The sequence below is a fragment of the Lonchura striata genome, chromosome 2 (genome assembly GCF_050655825.1).
Source record: "Lonchura striata isolate lonStrDom1 chromosome 2, ASM5065582v1, whole genome shotgun sequence".
Classification (NCBI taxonomy): Eukaryota; Metazoa; Chordata; class Aves; order Passeriformes; family Estrildidae; genus Lonchura; species Lonchura striata.
The window spans coordinates 72,464,107-72,488,431 of NC_140704.1; the positions used below are offsets into that span (position 1 = coordinate 72,464,107).

The window sequence follows — 24,325 nt, forward strand, 5'->3', positions numbered from 1 at the left end:
GTATTTAGAAAAGCAAAATGTATTTTAAATTATACTTTTTGAGCATGAAGATCTCTTATTCTGGAACTTCAGCTGCTGAGGAACAAAGCAGTAATATCTTTAATTAATACTTTTCTATTACAAAAAGACAGTAATATGTTGTAATGTTTCTTTAATTGCAAATGAAGAAGCTACTGGTAAATGTCATTGTGGATGTCTTTTTTGTTGAAAGGTAGAGACAAAAAGTGATTATGAACATAAATACAGTAAGTGATAAAAATTGCAAAGAAAACCACATTCCCTTATTTTGAAGCTATTTGGATATTCTGAAAGCTTTTCATAAAACCATTTTACACTGTTGAAACCAGATTCTTTGTTGAATTTATTCACAGTGTAAGTAACTAGTAGTCTGTGATCATTAATACAAATTCACTTGACTTCAGGTATTTTTTCTTATTCTAGGAAAGGTTTGTTTTGTTTTGGAATTTCAATTGAATTTTCAATTTCCATCTTTAAGTACTTCTCTGTTTCTTTACACTTTGATTTTGCTTTTTTGCTGTTTGACTTCACTTGAAATTAAGATTATTTTATAGCTATATTGTTGAACTCAGCCATTTTATCATGCGTACAATGGAACACATATATGTTACAGCTGTGTTCAGTAGAAGATAGCATTCAAATAGGCAACTATCACAGAAAATTTACTCTGACCGATAAAGTTGCATAATTAGCACCTGATCTTACTAAAGTTTGACATTTGGTTCACATCTGTATTATGCTGGTTTAGTACAGAATCCAGTGGGATTTGAAATTAAGAGACTGCCCATGAAAGTTAAGTTGCTTTCTGCCTCCTGCTCATGCAGGGGCTCTGTCAGTCCTGTCATGGCCTTTCACTCTTCCTTGCCAAATTGTGCTTCTTTTGTGTCAAGCAGTTAAACTTTCCAAGTCAGTTGCACAAATATCAGTTCTTCTGTCCCTCTCTTGATAAACCTTTGCTTGCTTTACCAAATGCCTGGTGTACACTTTGAAGAGCTTGAGGAAAGAGAGGACAAGCATTTGTGATTGTGCCACAATAATGATTTGTCAAGTGATTGTGCTTGCTGTCTAGAGAGTGCTGTTGGGTGACCTCTTGCAAGCTGGGCTATGGAAATATAACTGCACCTGCTTTAGAGTTATGAGTGCTGTATTCATTCCTACAAATTACTTTATAGTGTGGAGCTAATAAAATTCTACATTTATTTTGCTGCAGACAGAGCAGTTTTGTTTTCACACCTCTGGCCTGGAAGGTTTGCAAGTTCAGTGTGCAGCTCCAGAAGGATGGAGCCAGCACTCTCTCTAGTTTGATTTACAATCTAATACTGCCATTCACTGTTAATTTCACATGCTCAGAAGTGCTGCTTAGTTAATAATTTTCAGTGTCCCTTTTCCTACCTCTGGCTTCTCATTTTGCTGCTCTTTGAAAGTTTCTAAAATAGTCAGCTGATTTCTGTACAAAAAAAGTAATAGTTCAAGACAAAACAGAAGGGAGTGTTAGAAGGGGAGCCAGGGGTAAAGATTATAGGATCTTTTTTTTTTTATTTTATTTTATATACCACGGGGTAAGTACAAGGTATATATTGAAATCTTTTGACACATTCAGATGGCAGACTATATTAGTTTTTGCCAGTTCTTCCTAAAATAAAATACATTCAACAGAATCTCAAATAAGTGCTCAGGATACACAGGTTTTTATGCTGAAATGGAGTTGGGTTTCAGCAGTACTTACTGTCAATACTAATTGCTTGCATTGCTTACAATGAACAGACGTTTTTGTGTTAGTAGAAATAGACCTATAAAACTCCTTGTACATACTTGGTAGTTTTTTCTATTTCCCCCTTACACAATCAGTTGGAGCAAAAAATCTTTTTGGAAAGATCAGTGGGGAGGGTCAGAAATTTGTGTATCCTCTGTGCACTACTGGAGCACGAAATTTACTGTTGTTTATCAAACCTATTATTTTTGCAGAATTTTTTCAGTTTCAGCTAAGAGAGGTTTGGGACAATTGTACCACTTTTAAGGGATCTTTTAAGCAGTTGCAAGTGTTGTCCTGTTGGCTGTCTAAGGTAGCTTCTCAGATCTATTAAAACTTGAATCCCAAAGCACTTGCTAGTTGAAAAACAAAAATTAAAGTTTATCAACAGCTCCTTTTTGTTTTTAAATATGTAGTTTGCATTACTGTGTATGTAGTTGTTACTTCCAAAAAATGTATCATGATAACTCTCTGTCATATCCATTTTTCTGTATCAAAACATTGCCTGTAAGTTCAGGAAAAATAGAAGTTTCTGTTTTGGTGTTTTTCTTGGAGTCTTAATTCATTTTGAATGTGTAAACTCAACTTCTGGAGTAAAAACACGTTCAGCTGGCTAGTTAGTACTATGGAAGGCTTTGACTTGCCTTTTAGCAAAGCTTTAGGTACTTTCAAGCTCTTAATCAGAGAGTGAAACTGAATAGTTCATTGCTCTTTGGTCTTTATACTTTGCATGAGTGTATGCTCTGCTCCTCCTAAATGAGAAATAAAATAGCCTTGTCACATGAGGACTTCTACTGGCTTTTATAACTGAGTGTTTAAGGGAGTTGTCAGGCTTTTGATTCTTGTGCTGATCATCATTTTCAAGGGATGAATAATTTTTCGATGTTATTGTTGCCAGCTTATAAATTCTATTTCCAAGGTAGCTGCTATGGGTGTTAAAGCAGTAAGCATCCCTTCACTGTTTCTTACCAGTTGGATTTGGTATTAGCTGGCATTGTCTTCTGAAGTGTTATATGTTCCATTTATATTAATCATGTAAAATCCAATTACATAAGCTGAAGCTATAGTTGGTTCTTGGTATACCTGTATCTGTCATGTTCTGAATCAGATTAAAAGTTTCCTGTGTTCTTTGAACTTTCTTATTTATTCAAAGTTAGAAATAGATAGAGATAGTTGGTGTTTAGCTATTAATGAAGTTTTTTTGGCTATTAACTTGTTCAAGTGTCATGGGCTGAAATCTCACTGCTACAATGAAAATATGGTTTATTTTCCTTTTCTTTTGAGAATTGTGGAAGATTAAGATTTAATACTTACATTTTTCAGCACAATTGCAATTTAGCCAATAATTAAGCAGGAATTCATGTTTTGGGTGCCTTTCTATTTAGAGGTTTGTAGGGACCATCTCACATCATTTTCATATGCAATGATATTTGAAATTTGATCTATTTCTGTGATTTATACATGCATTTTATATGGCCTTTCAAAGAAATGGCGTATATTTCTGTACAACTAATTCTAGTAATTCTAATATTAAATGGCATTTCAGACTTCAAATAATGTTATCGTATAGGATGAAAGAAAAACAGACATGGCAGCAACTAGACTGCTAGTCTGTCAAAACTGTTCACACAAAGTAGATTTTAAAATACTATCAAACTTCAGTTTGACAGAGGCATCTGTAATACTGAATGTCTATCAGCCTAACTTCATCTTTTGAGAACCTGAACATATTTTGTAGTGAGAACATAGTTTTAAACATAAGACTTTCAGGAAGAGTATTGCTTTTGGAATGAAGGACTTTAATTTTAAATGTTTAAAGACTTGCAGGAGAGGAGTTGTTAGAGCTCTGGATCTGTGCTGTCACATATTAGCCATGTCGGGTACCTGGAGTGCCTTCTACCAAATCTGTACAGGCAGGGTCTTCCTGCCATCCCATCCCAAACTATAATGCTTGAAACACTTTAGACTTTCACTGTGTTCTGTACATACAGAAAAATCCCCATCCTGTGAACTTCACATTCTCCTCCTTGTTTCACCACTGGCTTAAGTCTAGCAGTGCTTTCAGTCTCCCTGACCCTTAATTGCATTCCATGATTGTGATTTGCTATGCGTACAACTTCTGCTCACAGGAAAAGCATTTTTGGACTAATATTATTTGATTAGGCCCAGCAATTCCTGCAGTTTCTACCTGAAACTGCCATCTGGATTTAAATGTGCTAAATTAGTTTGCACTTCTTTTTAAGGAGCTAAACAAAGAAATTAAAGATGCATTTATGAATGGCCAGATATAAATGACTTTCTTACAGCTTTATTTTAGCTTTTGGGATTATTTGTGTAAAAGCAGCAAATAAACAGCATGAAACCTTTTAGTCCATTTTCATATGCAGGTATTTTTCTTCTTGATAAAACTGGTGTGAATTAGTGAGAAAAAAGAGTAGTAGTGAAGCATATTTTAATTTATGTTGACATAAGCTACTTCTAGGAAAAATTCTTAAATATCAGTCGAGAAATGCTCACACATGCTCACTTACTTCCATGTCTTCTGCCAGTCACAAAAATTGAGACTGGGGGAATCTTCACCTATATTCTTATGTTTTCATCTCTTTCTGAAGGCTGAATGCGAACTCAAAGAGGTTATAATCTTTTGAAGCTCATTTGGGTGGCTCATGAATATGATTTGCTTTTTGTGATGATTTCAGCAGATCCAGACCTGTCACAGCAAATTCATAGGTTTTTGGAGGATTATCAAGTCCTATGGTAACTTTTCAAAAGTAGAGACAAACAACTATTTAACAAAATATATAAGCCTTTTGATAGATTTGTCCTTATTAATTAGCACAATCAGGCAGTCAAGTTAAAATGCGGTTTGTATGTTCTATTTACTTCATATTGTGTTATTTAGAAATTGACTTCTTTACAGTTATGTATGTACCAAGGAATACCTTTAAATATAAGAATTCTTAGATATTTTAATGTGCCTCGCCCAAGTGATTCTAATATGTTATAGTAATATAAAATGTGTCTAGTAGAAAGTATGCACCAGTAAGTGACAACAGTATAAATCATCTATTCCTTGAGTTTCAGAAGACAGCACTTTTTATAATAGTTTCTTGTGTGACTGTCATGTATGTGAGTATGTGTATATCTACCTTAAGCTAAGCATAGAATAAATACACTTTATTTGAATAAAATGTTGCTAGAGTTTTTACAGAAGCTGTGTTGAAGACATTGGGGTTTAATTTAAATTTTGATAGAGAAGTCCAAGGTAACTTGAAGCGTATTCTTAATGATGACTGAAGAGTGATCCAATAATTGTGAAAGATTAATATAGAGTAGTCTGCTGGAAGATAAACTGACTCCTCCACTCTTTGGCAGGTGGATGACATCTTAGGAGAAGGCAGTGACGAAAGTGATACTGAAAAAAAAAAGACAGAAGAGGAAGCTGAAAAACCTCAGACTTGTGCAACAGAGACTCTAGGGAGGAAGTCAGATCAGAGACCTGGATCATCATCGTCGTCATCAAGTGAAAGAAGCTTAACAGGCAGTGTACCCAGGTATTATTTTTTCAAATGTAAGAAGTGTTAATGATGTTTCATTGTGTTTGTGCTATTCAGCATGCTTTCTTACAATCTGGTGTTTGCCATCTGATGTTAAACTATATATAGGCAACTTTTTCTTTTAAGTCTGTGAAGTCATGCTTATCTGCAGTGTTTTGGGATTTATTTAAGGAAGTGGTCTTAGTAAATGTCTTATTGAGAACCTGCTCAGAAAGAACTGAAAGCAATTGAACTGCACTTTTTTTAAGGTTGTCTCAGTCCTGTGTCAGATACAGAACCATGTTCTCTGCATGTTACTTTAAGTTTCTCTGCATGTTCTCTGTTACTTTAAGTAAAATAAAGCATGGTCTGTAAAGTTAAGCTTTTTTTGTCCTAACTTTTTCAGATAGTTGTATGTTGGTCATTCATAACAATGAAATTGTTGGGATGCTTTTCTACTTAAAATTTAAACTTGCTAATCTCTTCTTCAAAATTGATTTTACTGTCCCAGCATTGACTGTTGGATAATGACTATCAGCCAAGTTGCTAGTATACTAGAACTTAATAAACTAAGTCCTCATGTTAAATATATTGCACCATGTTAATAGTTTTTAAGCTTAACAATTTAGAGTAAGCAATATAAGATTTTAATTTAGAATTGCAGGGGTCATCAGCCTGTACTATAGGGTGCTGAAAGTGCAAACATGATTCAGATGTGTGTTATAGTTCCTTTCTTCTCTCTAACCAAACTCAATTCCCAACCATAAGACTTTAGGCTGTAACACTTTTTCCTTAATGAGGGTAATATAAGTAGTAGGTCTTAAGCAACTGACTAAGATTATTTTAATTTTTCTGAGCTTTGTTCTAGCACACAAAGAAGGTATGAGAGAAACTGCAAAAACTGACATGGAATGTAATATATAAATGTTTATGAAGAGATTTTGATTGGGGTAGTAATGTTGCTGTGTGTTGGGTTTACTGTAGAAAGAGCTACAGGGAAGCTTGTGCGGCCTTTTAGTTTATCATGGGCATTTCTAATCATTGACCTTCTTCAATAAAAAGTCTCCAAGTTATGAGAATTTGATTTGTGTCAAGTGGATAGAAGAAAAATTTTCTCCCAAATTAAATTTGGAAGAAGAAAGGCAAGCAGATGATGAATGTTTTAGAGCACATCTTGAAGCAGCAAGGCATGGTGGCATGTCACTGTTAAGTTATCCTAATATTGTGATGTTTCGTTGTATGGAAGACATACCAGTTTCTGGAAACCAAAAGGAAGAAAGAGTCACATTAAGGAATATTGCTAAATAACTGTTCCCAAAGTATGTTGTAAAAAGATAGAGGAAGTGCATTTGTAATTAAATTTTATCCTGTATAGAGGAAGGTTTTTAAGTCAGCTTGGCAATACTTCTTCAGTTAGAAACTGTATAGACATAGTCAGTTTGCTAAATTGTATTCAGGATTGAGCTTGGTAGGCATGTTAGAAAACATACTCAAAAACTGCTGGTTCAGATGCTGACCCAGTGTCTACTAGGCAGGAAATTCTGCTTGATAAGAAAGGAGCCCATCAATCCAATTACATTTTAAGTTTGAAGCTTTAAATTGACGTTTTCATGTTCAGTAAGTGTTGTATGTGCTAAAGAAATAGTGTATGAAAGGGGAAATATAAGAACAGACTCTGAAAAACAGAAGATGAACAACAAACAGTCCACATATGATCCAGTTCTCCTATGATCTGTCTCAGCTCATTCCTATTAGAGATGAGGCCTACAGAGACTATAGGTTTCTGCAGCTCCTCTACACATTTTCAGTAGTTACTGATACTGAAACCATAGCATTTACAAAAAAATCTAGCTCTTATATTTAATGTTAGTCTTCAGTCTTGAAACTTGCAGAATACTGTGATCATTTCTTTGATTGGTGCCACTTCTGAAATTCTCAAGTATGGAGAAAATAATCTTTGAGAAAACTGATAGCTCCTACTGGAGAGGAAGTGCAGCCTTTCTCCTAGATCCATTGCTAATTCATAATCAATGAAAATTGAGCTCAGTGCCTCAGAAATCCCACAACTATCTTTTCTGTGCCCATTTACTAGAGTTTTAAAAGGAACTGTGGTATTTTGATTTCTAAGTGTTTTCTTTCAAATATAATAGTACTTCCTTACAACATCCACTCTTCTAGAAGACAGAAATTATAGTTTTCCTTTCTTTCTTACTGACAGAAAAGACTGCTGCAAACTCTGGTGCAAAATTTTGTTGGTGATATCTTTTATCCCAATTGAATGAGTATATTCATTGTCACTGTAAATTTATTCACAGTCTTGAGACACTCTACTTTGAGATTCTCGAGACCTAAGTTTGTTTACAGCTCAGTGCTTCCCAAGCTGTCAGACTCAGATTTGTTATAGTCTGGGATATTTTTCAGAAACAATTTCAGTGACAAACCATTCAAAACATATTAAGGAACTATCTGATATGTGGTCAAAGTTTTCTTGAAAGTACCCTTAATAGCCAGCAGCACATTTCTAATATGGTTGGAAAATAATTGTAGAAATCCAACCATTTTTCCAAAGAATGATGGTTCCTCTGTTTCCTTACCTAGGCAATTCATTGCATTGTTTCACTAGTAAAGTTGTAATGTTATTACACTGAACAGTCTTCCAAAATTCCTTTCTAGATGATGTGAATATGCTGTTGATTTGATTTTTACAGTATAGAAAAGCTGAAGGAATAAATTTAGAAATACTGGTGATTTAAAGTCATAATTTCCTGCCTTCTGGATCATTTGTTGCATTAGCATAGCTCACATAATCATCAAGCAATCTATCTATTAAAGAGCTTCTGTGTAAGGTCACCCTAGAAAAAAATGTATATTGTGAAGTTAATTTTAAGAACTAAATATTTCATTATCTCCTTTTCCTTAGAATAGATTTTATTTAATGGGACATTGAGTGATGTCTAACTGCAAAAGGAACAGGGATCAAACTTTCTGTATGTGGTCAGTGCTTGGATGTTCAAGAGAACATTTAACCTTGAGTCCACAGTGAACAAATCCTAAAGTAAACAATTGCTTGCGTTTGCAGGTCATTGGAAAACGTTGTTTGTCTGAAGAAAATTCAAATTCATTTTGCTCTTATTGGTAGAGCTTCTCCCACGTAATTGTTTCAAACTTGTAATCAGAATTTTGTGGTGTATGGTTATTCTAAACTACTTACATTTCTGGACTCATTAGAGTTTTGCCATGTGTAATAGTTAGGTCCTTTTGAAAATCTCTTGTTCAGACTCCCTCAGTAAGAACCAGAGTTCATTACTGGAATTGGCCAGAACTAGTGGATCAGTCCATTTTTGAAACTGCACTGTGGTTTTGGCTGTGGGCTTGCTGTGTCAGTGGCCATGGATTACAGAGGAACATGTCTCATTTTAAAGACTGTTCCCTCAAAGCTTATTCAAAAAAAACCCTAAACTCTGCAAATTAGAGATCCTTGACAGGCAACCACCTCCTCTCCCAGCTATGGGAAAGACTGATTTGCTTTAAGAATTTGCATTGATGGGTGGTATTTGTCAGTTGGAAGGTGCTTCCCTGGAAATGCATCTCTTAAGGTGAAGCAAGTTAGGGAAATTCAACATAGATGATGTGATGGCTCCAATTTTATAGATTATTACAGTTAGAAAGTTCCAATTTTTGAGTCTATTTCACAGAAAACAGACAGAATTTGTCTCCCATTATTAATTTCCTGTAAATTCAATCTAATTCAGCATTCTAAATTAAACATCTGGAAGAAGAAAGCATCCTTCAGGTAATAAGACAACATGATAAATACTTTTTTACATAACTACATTCTGACTGATTTTGCAAGGCTGTTACAAGTATTTTTTTCTTGGGTTTAGAACTTAACTTACGGGGTAATACAACACCTGGATTGGCCATCATGTTTCAAGTCTGTACAGTACTCTTGTGACAAGTTTAAATCGCTGTTCAGGTGGATGTTTTGAGGTGTTAAGAGCTGAAACTTTCACCAGCTTCATTTTTCCCAAAACTATTGATTGCATTCAACCTTCAAAGTAGAAATTGTTCTTGATTCCTTTTGGTATATTTTTTTCCTTGGCATAACAATTGTCCACATAGTTACTGCAAACCGAGTTCTCATATATTTCTAACAGTTTGGAAGTAAACAGACTCTTTGATGTAGCCCACATAAGCAATTAAAAAATTACTGCAGTTTCAGTGAGATTTTTTTTTCCCAGAAGCAGTGGTGAAAAACTCCAGACTGAAATCCAGGATCAGCTTCTAAAGAAGTGCTTCTGTTGGCAGCACATCTTGCTATTTTCACATGAGCCAGTTGTTCTACAAAATTTTAATGGCATTCCTGTTTGGAAGGAATTTTGATAAAGACTCTAAAATGGAAGAGGATTCTGGGCATGCAAAGCATAATTTGCTTCTGTACTTATATATTAAAAATAAGTTTTCATATAGGAATGTTTTTATTTGAAAGATCACTTGTTGCCCAAAATTTCCACATGAGAAAATCAATACTGAGGTAATAACAGCTGTAACAGCTTTTTGAAGCTATTTTAATTAATTTTTTTTTTTTTTTTTGTCCAGAGGTAGAGTTCTTTTTTTTTTTTTTTTTTTTTCAAGTGTGTATAGTCCCAAGTACTCTACCCTCTGCTACATTGAATCAACTTGCTTTTAGTTTGCCAGGTGGAAAAATGTAGGTTCAGGTTCTAGAGGATTGAATGAATGGAAACAAATGCTAGATCTCAGTTGATAGTTTATGTATCAAGGGTGTGCCTTTCTCAGCCCTAATGTCTTGAAAACCAGGAGTCCTTCAGCTGTAATCTTTATCTGATAGGGTTAAGCTCTGATTAGTGACTACCTTCAAAGCTTCATTAGAGTTGCTTTAGGCAACTGAGGTGCTTCCCAACCCCTTTTAACCACATTCTGTAGGTTATTAAGACATTGGTTTTTTGACAGTTGTACTTTTGTTTTCCATGTTCTGTTTAGGTTGATTCTCAGCTTTTTTTGTCTTTGTCTCACATACTTGTGGTAAAATTAACCTTTCCTAATTTGTATTTCCTAACCAGTCATTCTACCCCCTACTCTCCTCAGAGAAAAATGGAGAGGTAGGTAGGTTGTTTTGCCAACTTGAACTTTCTGCATCTGTTAAGTTAAATCCTACCCCTTGGTCCTTGTCTTTGTTACAAAGTACAAAAGATGGTTTTGGAGTAAACTGCTTCAAGGATATTTGTGCTTGAAAAGTGTAGTTACAGGCCATGTTTTGTTTGATTTGAGTAGCTTTTTTTCACAAAAAGTAGATTTGTTTGATGTGAAATAGTGTCCAAGCTCTTAAGTGATTCCTTCCCTGTAGCAATCTTTTTCATAAACCTTCAGTAAAGTATTGGGGAGTTATTCTGAATGTCTGTTTACTCATTGATCTGTGGAGCTTTGGCTGAAACCAGAAAATTAAGGGATTTTTAAATCAGAAAAGTTCAGTATCAGAGTGTAATTGCAGATATCTAGAGAAGTCACTGACAAACTCAACTGTTCCAATATCATATTGGATACGTCTTGTAATTACCAGTGGAAAATTAAAAAATGCAGTAGGAAGAATTGGGAACTGGAAATGTTACTATTCAAACTACATGCCAACATGTTTTTGTTTATCACCCATATTATCTTTAGATCCCTTTTTTATTAAAGATGCCAATCATATCACTTGGCTGTAAACACACTTCTGAAAATCGTCGCTCTTATACTTTGGCCTCACAAATATTATATAATATATAATATAATTATATTTTCCTTTGCAAGTGAAGTAACATAGATAGGATAGTCTTTCTTTTGAAGGAGTATTTGAAGACTTTTACAAAAGAGAACACAAGCATTCTGATAGCTATGATAGTGCAAGTCCTGTAACATTGCCACTAGAAGACAAAGATTTTTCTTCTCACTAATGAGGTTAAGCATCATTAGGTTTACTTATAAAATTCTGAGTTACTCTGTAGTTAATTTAAAACTATTGCAGAGTATAGTTTTTAAGCTCTCTGATAAGAGAAACTGCTTGCTTTTTTTTTCTTCTTGTTAGAGTGGGCTGGGGGATCCAGCATGACTTCAGCATGAGAAAGCTGTCAGCTGCAGGCAGTGCTTGTCTGTGTGATTTCTCAGAGCAAAGGGCAGGGCAAAGAGTTGGGTTTTTTCCACCATGTTGAAATAATTTTTTAAGAGGGAAACTACTTTTTATGTCTGCAGCAACCAGAAGAACTGTGAGGCCTGTTTGTTACTTGTGGCTCAAAAAGCAAGTCACTGTGCTGGCCACTTGCTGCTCTTCATTGTATCCTCATATGAGAAGTTAACAGCCATCTTCTATTCAAGAGCAGAATTGTTGTGGACAAGTCACTTAGTCAAGTGAGGGGAAAAGAGTGCTTGCTGTGGAGAGGGAATGCAGAATTCTACTTTCTTTTTGAGCTTAAAATGCCAGTGTTTTTCCACTGGGGAGATACCTACCTTCTAAAACAGCTATGAAACAGTTTATTTGGCTCTTAACATTTGCTCTCCAGTGAGGTTTGCCAGGCTCATTGAACAGGGTTAATAGTATGAAGGATCCCTAACTCCTTAGGTACCTTCCAGCTGGTCAGACCTTATTCAGCCTTCAGCTATTTATAGAGTATTGTTCACTTCTGTTTAAAGTCTGCTTTCGTTCTGGAGGTTTTTTCTTCTGTGAGCAGAACAGAGTACAAGGAAGACACAGACTTGGTCAAAGTCACAAGGGATTCTCTCTTTAGGTCTACATTTCAGGTCATTTAAGGTTTTAAATATGTTCCATTCTGTTTCAAAGCTACTGCACTGATTGTCTTTCCTTAACATTTCAGTCTTTTTGAATTTAAGACTGAAGCATCCAACTCTTCTATACACAATATTTGAAATAATGGCATTTGCAAAATGACAGTAGTATTCTACTCATTTACTGTGTCTGACATGGATAATGTGTCTTTGTTGGATGCATTACAGGAGTTTGCTCAGATGCATGTTGTTGTATGCTTCTTAAATAGCTTTTCACAAAGGATTCAAAATTCCATTGCCATGCAAGGATTATACAAAATTTGCTCTGCTTGCTAGGAAGCCTTTACTAATGGAAAGGTCTCTGTAGGTTTTTCTACGCTAAAAATGTGATTTTAAAGTTTTTTCTCAATATTAAATTTACTTACATTCTGCTATAATGAATGCCCTGTAAAACCAGGGCTTGTGTTTTTTCCTCCTACTCCAAAGTTATGAGGTGTATGTATGGCATGTTAAGCCTGGAAGACTAAATCATATAGAAATAATTGGTTTGAAAAATGCTTGTATGAGAGTTATTTCATGGTTTTGTGTGCATTGGTGTCAGGAGAAGGTGAAGATGCAGAGGGATGTTCTACACCCTTGTAAATGCACAGTAGGGTAGAAAAAGATGCTGGAAGTTACTGGCAGGTAGGTGTGCTCTAAGGAATATAAATGTGTGGTGCTATTTTCAATACACTATTTTATTTGATAGCAAAGAGGACAAAAATGTCTGACATGCTTAACTAAATTGATAGTTTAGGGGAATATTAAATTTCTGTTTAAAAACAAAGAAAAATAATTAATTTCTTTAAATAAAAGGGTATCTGGGAAATCTGCCACAAGAGGGAACACTGTTAGTAAGGGAGGTTGGGACTACTTTTTAGAAAAATTGAATGGAATTCTCAAATACAAGTAAAAAAACTCTGAGTTAGTGAAAAATATTTTTCTTCTTCATTTGATATTCTGTGCTATCTGATAGAGTGGACTGTTCCCATGGGAGTTTTTTGAGATAAAATCTATATGAATTTGTTACATTTTTTATAAGAAATTATTTTTTTATTAATATCTTAAACTTCCACATCTGGTCTGTGTGTCCTTCACTTTTAGATTTTGTGTTTAGTTTTCCTCTGTGGTAGGGAAGCTTTTTATTTTATTCTTCATTTAAATGAATTAAGCTTTATGATCTCATATAGAAAAATTCATGTGGACAAATCTAAAAACTTATAAATCATCAAGTATAGTTTGAACAACTCTAGCTGTTCAGAAAACAATTAGCAAAAGCATAAAATAAACGAATATGTTATTTATTTCAGATTTCCTCAGAGGTTAATCAGAGAGGAAACTATAGGACATTTAGTGGCAAATGTTTGAAAGCAGTTGTGAGAAATGAAGGCGTTTCTATGTACAAAGTAAGTAGCACTGAGCTGAGAAGCAAATGGTAGCAGTGAAGGGTGCCTTTGGTCCTTGGAGGTTGTATCTCCTGCAGTGCTTTTAGCCTAGGTGATGAGTGTGTCTTTGAAGCAATGTTTTGGTGTGGCTCCCAAAGGGATCTCAGGGTTCTTCATTTCCTTTAGGTCAGTGTAAGCTGGGGTTTCACTCCAAGAGCTTGCTGTGAGCCAACCACTAATGCACCTTCAATCCAGTGAATGAGCTGAGAGGTTGTCCAGAGTAAAACCCTATTTGTGCCTTAATCAGCTGCAAGGCTCGCGTACACAAATGCCAGATGTATTGTCTGGATGCATACAGTTGTTAATAGGACAGTAGTTAAAAAGTTACTGGAATAACTCTTGTTTAAACTTCTATACATTTACAGAGTTGGATTTCTTTTTTTATCTCTTGATATTCATATATCTAGAGTGTAAACACAATTTTGTAGTTATTTCTTGATCATTTAAATGTTGGGACATTGCAATACACTATGTTAAAATTTCAAGTGGTTAAATTACTTAAATTATAAGCGTGACACTGATAAATGGTAAAAACAGCTGTATAAGCAAATGAATGCATGGCTCAGTTTCTTTATGAAACACTTAAGTAAATGAGTCATTCATATCTTCAAGCTTGTTAAGTATTTTAATGGCCTGAAGTTTCAAGCTGTTACTGAAAATATACCTACTACAACTTCAGTTAAGTTGCAGACTAAATTACAGTTGTGTTTCCAGCAGCTGATTAGTCTTGTTGGTAAACAAAGTGCATCCAGTTGTCAAAAAGACTAAGAAAAATACTTGAGAAAAGGAATCTGAATATTCAGTATGTAGGGGAAAGTTTGCCTCCTGTTTTTTTCAGAGAAGTCTTCTCTGCAATTTTACAGTTAGCTTTACTCCTATAATGTTGTTCTGTAACACTCTACTGTCATCCAGTTACACTGAAAATTTACAATTTATATTGGAAAGTCTTCTTGGCTATGTATGCAAATTGCATTTGCAACCTGCAAGACTTAGAAGTGACAAGTCCTTTCTTCTGCTTAGGACGCTTAGCTAGGAAAGCAAGCAGTCCAACAGCTTGATTATCTGTAATGTGTAAAAACATTTCTTACATACTCAAAGAAAAGACTAATAGGCCCTTGGCATCTTCAGCTTTAGATACGTGAACTGATGCTGCATTGAGAAAATAAGAAACTTGTATGTGATTCATGTGTTGACTCTGTTCTCAGTAGAGTTTTAGTCATGAACTACCATAATCTCAGTGTTTTCAATGGTCATGTGGTTTGTTCTTGCTTGAAATTGTGTTTTATCCACTTGCAGAGATGTAGGCACAAAATACATTCAGATTAACTGAAGGAAGTTGTAGAAAGCAAGCCTCTGGGATTCTACAACTTTCTTGGGTTTTTCCAGAAACCTTGACTATCCCCTGAGAAGTTTTTCCTTTTGCAGAATTTTGCAAGGAACCCTCTTCACAAATTCATGAGACTGATGACATTCTGGAAACTCTTCCAGCCACAGAAATCTGTTCTTATTTTCTGGTTTTCCCACTGTTTTCTGGTGTCATCAGTTGTCCAGGGGGAAGGAATTCAAATTTTCAATAGCTTTGCAGAGATAGATCACTTAATATCTTGTCTTTATTATGTATAGACTGGGTTTATTCGGCTATAGCCCATTTTTCTCTGAGAGCTAACGCATCAGTATGTAAAACACCTGGAAAGCAATGGATTAGGTTAGAGGCAACATAGAACAAAAATGATGGGAAAAGTAGATGTCATTATAGCATGTCTGCTCATCTCTGTGTTATAGTGGTATGGTGGTGGAGGCACTATAACTTTCTCAAAGGAGTTTCTGTCACAGCACTGCACAGTGCTGATCCCAAGCAACAGAGAAGCAAGGGAGAACAGCTGCTCTGCAGTGCTGTGACAAAGGCTTGAGGCCATACTGTGTGCTGAAGGAGTGGAAATATCTCAGCAATGTAACTAAGAGCTGCATACGTACTAATGGACACTGAAATGCTGGAGTTGAGCTTATATAAATTCAGGTCCAGCATCTCCAAGCACCACAGCTTCCAGACCAGCAGCTTCTTTTGAGCTTGCAAACCCTCCAAAACTAAGGATGGGATTCTTCCAGTGTGCTTTCTCTAAAGGGCTTATTTTGAGTGTGTTTTCCATTATTTCCACTGCCTTTGCATCTATCTGGGATCATTATGTGGAGTTGCAGTACATAAATCTGGGCCTTGCAGTGCCCTGGCTTCTGTCAGTGGGTGTAAATTTTGCTTGCAGTCTCCTGCAATGTGCTCATGTTGCACTTGATAATTCTCCAATAACGTGAGTTTTCTGTTGTCAAGAGTAACCCAGCTTATCCTGTGATACTGACCTGATCTTTGTATATCTTGCTGGGAAGAAAGGGAGGGAAATGATCCTCTGCACAAAGTCTTGTTGCCCCTGTTTTGTTCAGGTGTGAAAATTAAGGAACATTTTTTGTAAGAATAGTTTTCTGTAAAAATACTTGATACAAAGCTAGCTATTAAAAGCTGTTCTAACTAAAAATAGCTTTCTCTAGATACTATTGACACATCGCATCAAAGTATGGAAGAAAGAAGGAGAAATACCATGTTCTTCTCAGTAGAAAGGCTCATCTTCCAAAAGAGCTTAACAAAAGTGACATAAACTTTTACAAGCCTTAAAAGTTTTCATTCACGGTACCAATTAAAACACCTTTGATAGTTGCTGTCACCTCCTGTGGAGTTTTAGCACTGCTAAATCTTTTTACAGTAAAAAATAACCCCTCAAGCTGTTCCTATTGCCTGTGTTTGTGAAGTTCTCCTTTCAGCTCTTCATGGATTTAACCTCCTTCACTGTTCATAAAGGAAAATATATGGGCTTTAAAGTGATGCTTTATAGCAACCCTTTCAAGGATAATGGGATGATTGCATTTTCTTTTTGGTATGTGTTTGAGTGGCTCCCAGACTGGAGGAGGAGAAGTTTCTGAATCACACTATTTGAATGTCTTAAGAGTTTAGGTACAGGAGTGTCTGTTGTAGATATTCTGTCAGTTACTCCTCCTGGTAGTGTTTTACAGCTCTGTAATTGGTTAGGCTTCCCATTATCTGAAGCCACTCTTCTAAATGAATATGCCATAGTATCTTTCTATAAATAAAAATGTGAATTAATAATTCCCATGGGCTGGCTGAGGCTTTTATAGTCCCTTCAACATCATCTCTCTTCTCTCATCACTCTCTTCAACATCATCTCTCTTCTTTTTTTCCTTAGGCTTCAGAAAGTTGTCATCAGTTTCTATTACATAAGAGCTTTTAAATGATCTTAATATTTCTGAAACCCTATGTCAATTTTAAAAGGAGACTGTCAAGTCTATTACACCCTTCAGATGGCTTCCTTTTAGAAATCAAAATTCTTACTGCATATGTGTATGTTTATGTATGTCTCAACTGTTGTTCCTATCTGAGGATCATAAAATATGATAAGACAGATACTGAAACTCATCATTTCTTGGGCAGCAGAGACAAAAAGGTGTGTTCTACTAGCAAAAAAATACAATTTGTAATCTCTAGAAGAAGAAAATTTAAGTGATTGCTGTCTTATATATTTGTTGAAGATAAAGCATTTTAAAAGCAATAGTATCATACTGTAAGTTACATACATTAATCTAAAGAGATCAGCTTTTAATTATATAAATAGTCATAGCTTCTTTTTATCTTAGACAGTTACTTATAAAAAATGAAAAGATGATGGAAATGGGCAACTCTCCCCAAGACTTAGGCACCAGTTCTGAGAGATAAGCCTGTGTGCAATGGAAAGATCTCTGCAGTTTTGGGCAGTTTTGCCCTAGAGACTCATCAGTGAATCTTGTAGGAAAATAACTATGTATTCTTACTAAAATATATTTCATTTGCTTATCTGGAATGTAGTGTTATATATTTTTGTGTGCCTATCTAATGCTCTAGAAAAATATTATGAATATTATCAAAATTGGGAGATTTAAGAAAGGTCTGCTGTGTGACTAAGCAAGCTTTGTGCTTGCAGCTCCATTTGGGAATCATGCACTGCTTTAGTTTTCTTTATTCTCATTCTTGATTGTGACATTTATAAGATTAAACAACAATGTTGACAGCCTGTAGCCTTAGGTTTCTTTAGAAATTTTATGATTCTGTGAGGGAAATTAAAGCTGTAAGAAATTGCTTCAGGAAAAAATCACAGAAGTACATTTTTCACTTCATTGCTGCTTCTGACACGTTCAGAAATACTTTGAGTTACTATGAAGGTCTAATATAATATCTGTTAAAGAGGAACAGGCATTTAGGAAAGCCTCAGATCATTAACTGATAAGGAAAAAAAAAATCACAGGAGAGAACTGAGAGTGTGAACTTTCACACATCTAGACTATTAACTGCAGCTAAAATTAACCAAAGTGCTGGTTCACATTTCGATCATGAGACTTCAGTCTTGGTCTTGTATTTCTCTATGGTTCCTACAAGGAGCAAATGCACAGCTTGTGCATATTTGCTCGAAGTGTCAAGCTGCTAAGTTTCCATCACAGGGTTTTTTTTTTTATCTTTTTTAAAATGGAGATTCTTATTCTTCTAAAAGCTTTTAGAAAGTGCACTGCACAGTCTAAAAGTTCTCAGGTCCAACCAAGCCAATCTTAGCACAGAATGAATGTGCACTGTGAGAGCCTGGGTTGATCACAAGGTGTCTCTTTAAAGTATAGCTGGGTCTTTCGCGCAATCCTAAAATGACCAGAGTTGTAGGTATGCCTATTATGCCTATGTCAGCTGTCCTAAGGGAGCTCTGCTCACATCTGCAGCAGCAGAATGGAGTACATCCAGTGTGCTGCTGACTTGTTGCCTGGTCATTGGTGCTGATCTTGTCCTCGTAAACAGCAATATTATCACAAATACCTGGTTTCTTTTCGTAAGTCTTACAAAGCAAGTGCTATAGCTGAAGTTTAGTCATACTGAATGACTTTCGCTGATTTCTCCTAGGATGAGTCTTTTTTGGAAAGAATATCTGAGCTACTTTTCTTGGACAGTGTTCCTAAATAACTTGAATAAATTGTTTCTCAGTAACATTTATATCCACAGAATATAGGGTTTTTTTCACATCAAGCCTATCAAATATAAACAGCAGCTGAATTTTTAATCCTCTTTTCTTGTTATAAGAGATCTTTTCCAAAGCTTTTGTCTGTGGATATGATGTTGCTTCTTTTGGCAAGTTTCTTCAGCATTTGTGGTGGTATGAGTGAGGTGTTCACCACTTAAACTGTCACCTAAATCTATAAAGCTTTATGTTAAGAATAATGTAAGTTGTTACAATAGTTCTAAAAAGATTTTTTTTTTCATTGTTCACCAAAAAGCTGAACAGTGGTGCTTTGAACTTGTGCAAGATACTTTAACATAATTCTGTGGTATCTGCATGTTTGCCTCCACAATATGTAAATTGCCAAAAAACATCCACACTGCACAAGACTACTTTTCTCACAAAGTGGTGGGTTATAATCCTTGTGCTTGTGTTAGACCACATTAGATGGGAAGCTTGAAAATGCTTTGAAATACAGGTTAGAGTGAACATCTGCCTTTAGCTTCTTTTACTGTATAACTGTGAAAATACCCAGAAGTTGTTCAGGTGCAACAATATAATATTATTCAGTGTCTGTGTGTGCAGTTATTACTTGGCTTACACTGATTCTATGATTATACCTGTTAGTTAATATAGCAATTATGCAACTGATATCAGGAAAATAAGTGTCTTTGGAAAAGTGAAAAATAACATAAAGTTCTCTTATACTGCTTTCAGTATTAGATTTGAAAGCTATTTGTATTAGTATGTTTTTGATCAAATTTTCTATAGACTAGGTTATCAATACCATTTTTTGGTCATGAGTTCAATGCTATGTAGTTTCAATGCTATGTAGATTAACTGTGCAAGTCTACATGACGTTAAGTTCTAACAGTTCTGGTACTGGTACTTCAGGGGAAGGATACACAAGCAATTAAGTCGCTATGTTCCTAGTATTTTACAAGACATAGGAAAGTGCTGTTAAAATATATCCTTATTTTTCTCAATTCACTTCAGGATTAAATAGGTTTCACTTGTGTTTTTCAATAGACGGTGCTGATATCTGTAAAATGAACTGGGAAATTTAAATAGCCATTTTTTCTAGGGGCAAAAGTTTGGAATTATAGGTCATCAAGCAGGAGAGTATTTGCTCTGTTTTCCTTAAATGTGCCAATAAATGCTAAAGTATGTACAGGAATTGCTGTTATTCTTACATTTCTCTGTTCTAACTTTTGCTGTCTATAATGATTCAGTAACTCTGTCTATAACTTAAAAGTTCTGAGTGAATAATGAGATTGATTTCTCAGTAATATCTCAATGTATTTGAAGTAGAAGTTTTCTGCAGTCATTGCCTTTTATCACTGCAGAGCCATTAACTAATAGCTTCCATCCTGAGACAATGAAGTGACTAGCCTGAGGGGAAATAATTTTCTATAATATATCTGCAAGAAGCACCAGTCTACAAGAGCTGCATTTTTGTACAAGCAGACTTCAGAAATCATTTGTTACAATCATTTTGGGAAGAGTGAGAGCTAAAAAATTATGAGAGGCATCCACATAATCAGAGAGAAAGAACAGAGAAAAGAGACATGCTTTCTAGCAGAGGATTCGTGCTTAACTGTGAGGCCAGCTGAAGAAGAAAATACAAAACAATGAAAAATGGCACTTCAGCTTGGAGAAGAGGCCAAATGTGGTAGGGATCACCCTGGCACCCTTCCAGGACCCTAAACCTAGACTTAGCAGTGATCTTAAGCCTTGGTTTAGCTTAGCAGAGACTAGTGAGAAGAAAATAGGTCAATATGATTGTCTTTTCATCTAGCTGTGTTTTTCTTGTGCTTGTGCAGTAGTGATGAGTTTGTCTCAGGATCAAGAATGAGTGTTGCTTTAATTAGTATATCACCGTTAAGAGATCTGTAAAATCCACATTGCTGAAATCAAAGTTAAAAGAAAGTGCATGGATTAACTACCTGGGAGTCAGAATAACTCTGAGCAAGTCCTGGGAGCCTACAGCAGTTAGGTTGTGGTGAAGAAGGAAGAGAACTTATGTTGATGAGATTCCAGTCTAACCCTAACCCAGGGTACTAGGAGCTGTCTGACCCCGTACGAGAAGCTTCCAGACAAGGAGAACTCTTGCTAATGTAATGCTTCCCTTTGAGCTTCTAGGTTGTGGGGAGTGAACAGTTTTCAGAACAACACACAGAGGGCAGTTACCTGATACTGGTTCCTCTAGCCCAGCTGGGAGAGATGCTGTTGTGTGAAATATTTCATTTAGGTATTCCTAGATCCAAAATAATGCCAGAAGTACAATTTATACTTGAATAAATGAAGCCTGCAAGAAATCAGGATAGTGGGAAAATAATTTAGAAGTTACTGACTTGATCTGCTTAATGCTCTGTCACCTTGAAGAATGAGCAGCCCCATCTTGGTTCATGTGATTGCCAAGGTGAGAGGGAAAGAACTCGAGCCCTGAGTGAATTTAAAAACCTGAGCTGCTAGTTTTCACTCACAAAGGGAGGAGTAGGAAAACTATTTCATTCTGTCTTTAACTTCAGAGGACCTGTGACCCACAGAGGGAACAGTTCCTTTCTTTGACAAAATCAGAGTTCCAGTAAGAAGCTCTAGCATCAGATTGTTTTGGATGTATTTCTCTTCCTGCACAAGAGTAATTAACTACACCAGGTTCCAGTATCCTGCTTTCACTCACATAACAGTTCCCCCAGCACTACCAACCCCTTCCAGCAGTCTGTAGATATTAATGTTGTTCTGCATCTGTGGCTAATGGTGTGCGATAAGAAGGATGCAAAGCAGAAGTTCAGGGTGAGGCAAGCCCATAACATACTGCTTTGGTTTGTGTGTTGGTGCAAGAGCTGCACTGGGAACTGAAGAATAGCAGGGGGTTACCCCTCAGGTAATTTAGACAGCATTTTTTTCCTTTAGTCAAGCCAAATTCTTCACTGCAATTTATGAGCTCTTAAACGATTTATGATATGTGGCTATCTAAATATCTCTTGAGAATAAGAAAATCAAGAAGTACATTAAGATCTGTCAGTGAGGGTTTTTAATTCTTCACTGTGTTGAGACCTAGGACATTAGCAGGAAACTGTAAGGCAGCATTGTTCTGATCAAGAAAAACAGCTCTAGTTTCCCTAATGAATTCTAAAAATACTTTAAATTCCACATAATAACTAATGTGCATTAATTTTGATCACTGCAAGTCTTTAATGGCTGCTCAACAGCAGTGTGTTTCTTCAATTAAAATGCCAGCTTGAAGCATTTGCTAAAAATGTTGGTAGAAGAGAAGCAGTACTGCTTCTTAATGGAAGGGGAGGTAAATCTAGGAATCAAAATGGGTAGATATTCACATTTCCAAGTAGTTTATTAATCACTCCTAATTGTTCTTCCCAATGGAAGAAACTAAGTTAGATATTTTAGAAATCTTCAACTCGATTCAAAGATTGTTGTATCTGTATCAAGCCAGTTGTGGAGATCTGTGCCTGTGTTGTTGTCAGCCATGCATGTGAAAAGCAGAATAGGTGTGTTTTAATTCCCCACACCACAGTAGATGTCAAAGCAGCAAATGTGTCCTTTACTGTGTGACCTAAGCATATTGCCACTGCATTGCACAGAAGATGTCCCTGTTTGCTGAGGGAAACGTCTCCTGTTCAAAGCCTCCTTTTGTTGTTTCTCAGACTACCACTGGGGCTTGAATGTACCTTTAGCTATCCCAGTAAATATTTACTGGAAAACACAGTTGAATACATGACAGTATATGTTTTGCCAGTTGAAGTGAAATAACCCATCAGACAAACCACATCTCGTTAAATGTGTTCCTGCTAGGTATACAACCTGTACAGCTTGCAGATTAACAGAAAAAAGGTGTGTCTCAGCTGATGTTGACCATTGTCAGACCACTGAATGGTAATACCAGAAAGTTTTTAGTGTCCCAGGTGTTAGCAAGGGTGGATAAAGAGCATCTGAACAGTGGGGCCGGAACAGCCTGCAAGGTCTTGATATGTGGCTGGTCTTATCCTCTCTGCCAGGACTGTACTACCCCTCATCCCTGAGGGTCACCTGTGCAGGTTGAGAAGACAACAGGGATATCTGAGTGAGGTCAGCTGTGACATGTGTTCCAGCAGTCTAGGAGAGGGCCTATAAAGGGCCTTTATTCCTAAAATCAGAGAAGTGTCTCATCCTCTGCCTGGCATTTCAGACCTTGTTCCTGTCTCTTCATTAGTCTGGCTATCTCATTCTCAGATAGCAATTAGAAGGAGAACAACTTGTTACAATCTCAGTTTTTGTTACATGTTTGAAGCTCTCTGTTTATCTAGTCATTTGGCACCCAGAGAAACAGCTTTTCACATTTCCCTCTTGTGCACATCCATATATCCAGGTAAGTTGATAATTGTATTTTATTAGAGCCGGTGGCCAGTACCACTACATGGATAAGACCAGGCTGTTGTGGTTTAACTCCAGACACAACCACACAGCCACTCACTCACTTCCCCCTGCCCTGTGTGGCAGAGAACCAGGAAAAAAGTAAATCTTTAGCTTGAAATAAGAACAGTTTAATAATTGAAACAAAATAAAATATTCTAACAGCATCACAGTAATTTAATGAGGAAGTAGGTTTAATTTCTCTAAGGGAAACAAGTGATGCACAGTACAACTGTTTACCACCTTGCTGCTTCTCCCTCAGCAGCAATCAGTCCCTTCTGTCCAATAACCCCCAGTTTATGTGCTGGACATGACATTCTGTGGTCTGGAATACCCCTTTGGCCAGTTTGGGTCAGCTGTCCTGGCCATGCTCCCTCCCAGGTCCTTGTGCAGCTCCTCACTGGCAGAGCACAGGAACCTGAAAAGCTCCTGGCTCAGGGTAAGCACTGCTGAGCAACAGCTGGCCCATCAGTGTGTTATCAATATCAGTCTCACACTGAATTCAAAACATCACACTAGTGGAAAGAAAATGAATTCTCCACGACACAGGCCCAGTAGCTGCCTTTTCCTCTGGACTGATAAAAGATAATGAGCTGGTTTTCCTTCAGATGCCTCTGCATTAGTGGTATGGACGAGACTACAGCTGAATAATACTTTGAATCTAGGTTTTGGACAGCACCATCATAAAAAAATTGTAGCTTTGCACCAGAAAGTACAGATACAGTATACATTGCCTTGGCTAATTCAAATTTATTCCAGAAATATCGACAGAAAAAAATCATAGATCAGACTGTATAGGGGACCAAGACAATGAGCCAGAAGAGGTGCGATCTGCTGCACTGAGTAGTTTGTCACATCGTAGCTGGTGTGAAAACAACAGGTACGGGAAATTCTCAGCAGTCTGATTCCATTTGGCACATAGGCTGGGGGTTGGTACATGCCTTTGAATTGGTGATGCTCACTGACCCAGTATTGTAGAGATCAAAATTAATGAATGCCGACCCACTTTTTAGGGAGTTTGTTGAAATTGCTCAATAAAAGAAAAATGGCTAGCATTCTGTTTCAAATGTATTGCATGTATTTTTATGCTGCATATATCATTTATGCTAACCTTATAAAACTGATGTAAAAGTCAAGTTGTTCTGGCAGATACTCTTACAGCCTTAATTCAGATTTTTCTTATTTGTAAACCACGGCTTGACACTACTTTGCTCTGTTTCTAATGGAAGCCTAGCAGTTTCTAGACCAAATGTCTAACAAATTTTTGGAGATTTC

General features: G+C 36.3%; 1 protein-coding gene across 7 annotated transcripts in view; it reads left to right on the forward strand.

Moving 5' to 3' along the window:
- Positions 1 to 24,325, forward strand: part of CTDP1 (CTD phosphatase subunit 1) — a 95,948-nt gene that overhangs the window by 62,470 nt on the left and 9,153 nt on the right. For 6 of the 7 annotated variants that reach the window (XR_014952758.1, XM_085571547.1, XM_085571548.1 and 3 more), the window contains one exon: positions 5,144 to 5,322. Coding sequence is in view for 5 of the 7 variants with exons in the window: in XM_085571547.1 (XP_085427673.1) it covers positions 5,144 to 5,322 (179 nt within the window). In the remaining 2 variants the exon portion in view is untranslated. Of the gene's footprint in view, positions 1 to 5,143; positions 5,323 to 24,325 lie in introns of those variants that run through there. The other variant, XR_014952757.1, reaches the window with a different exon arrangement.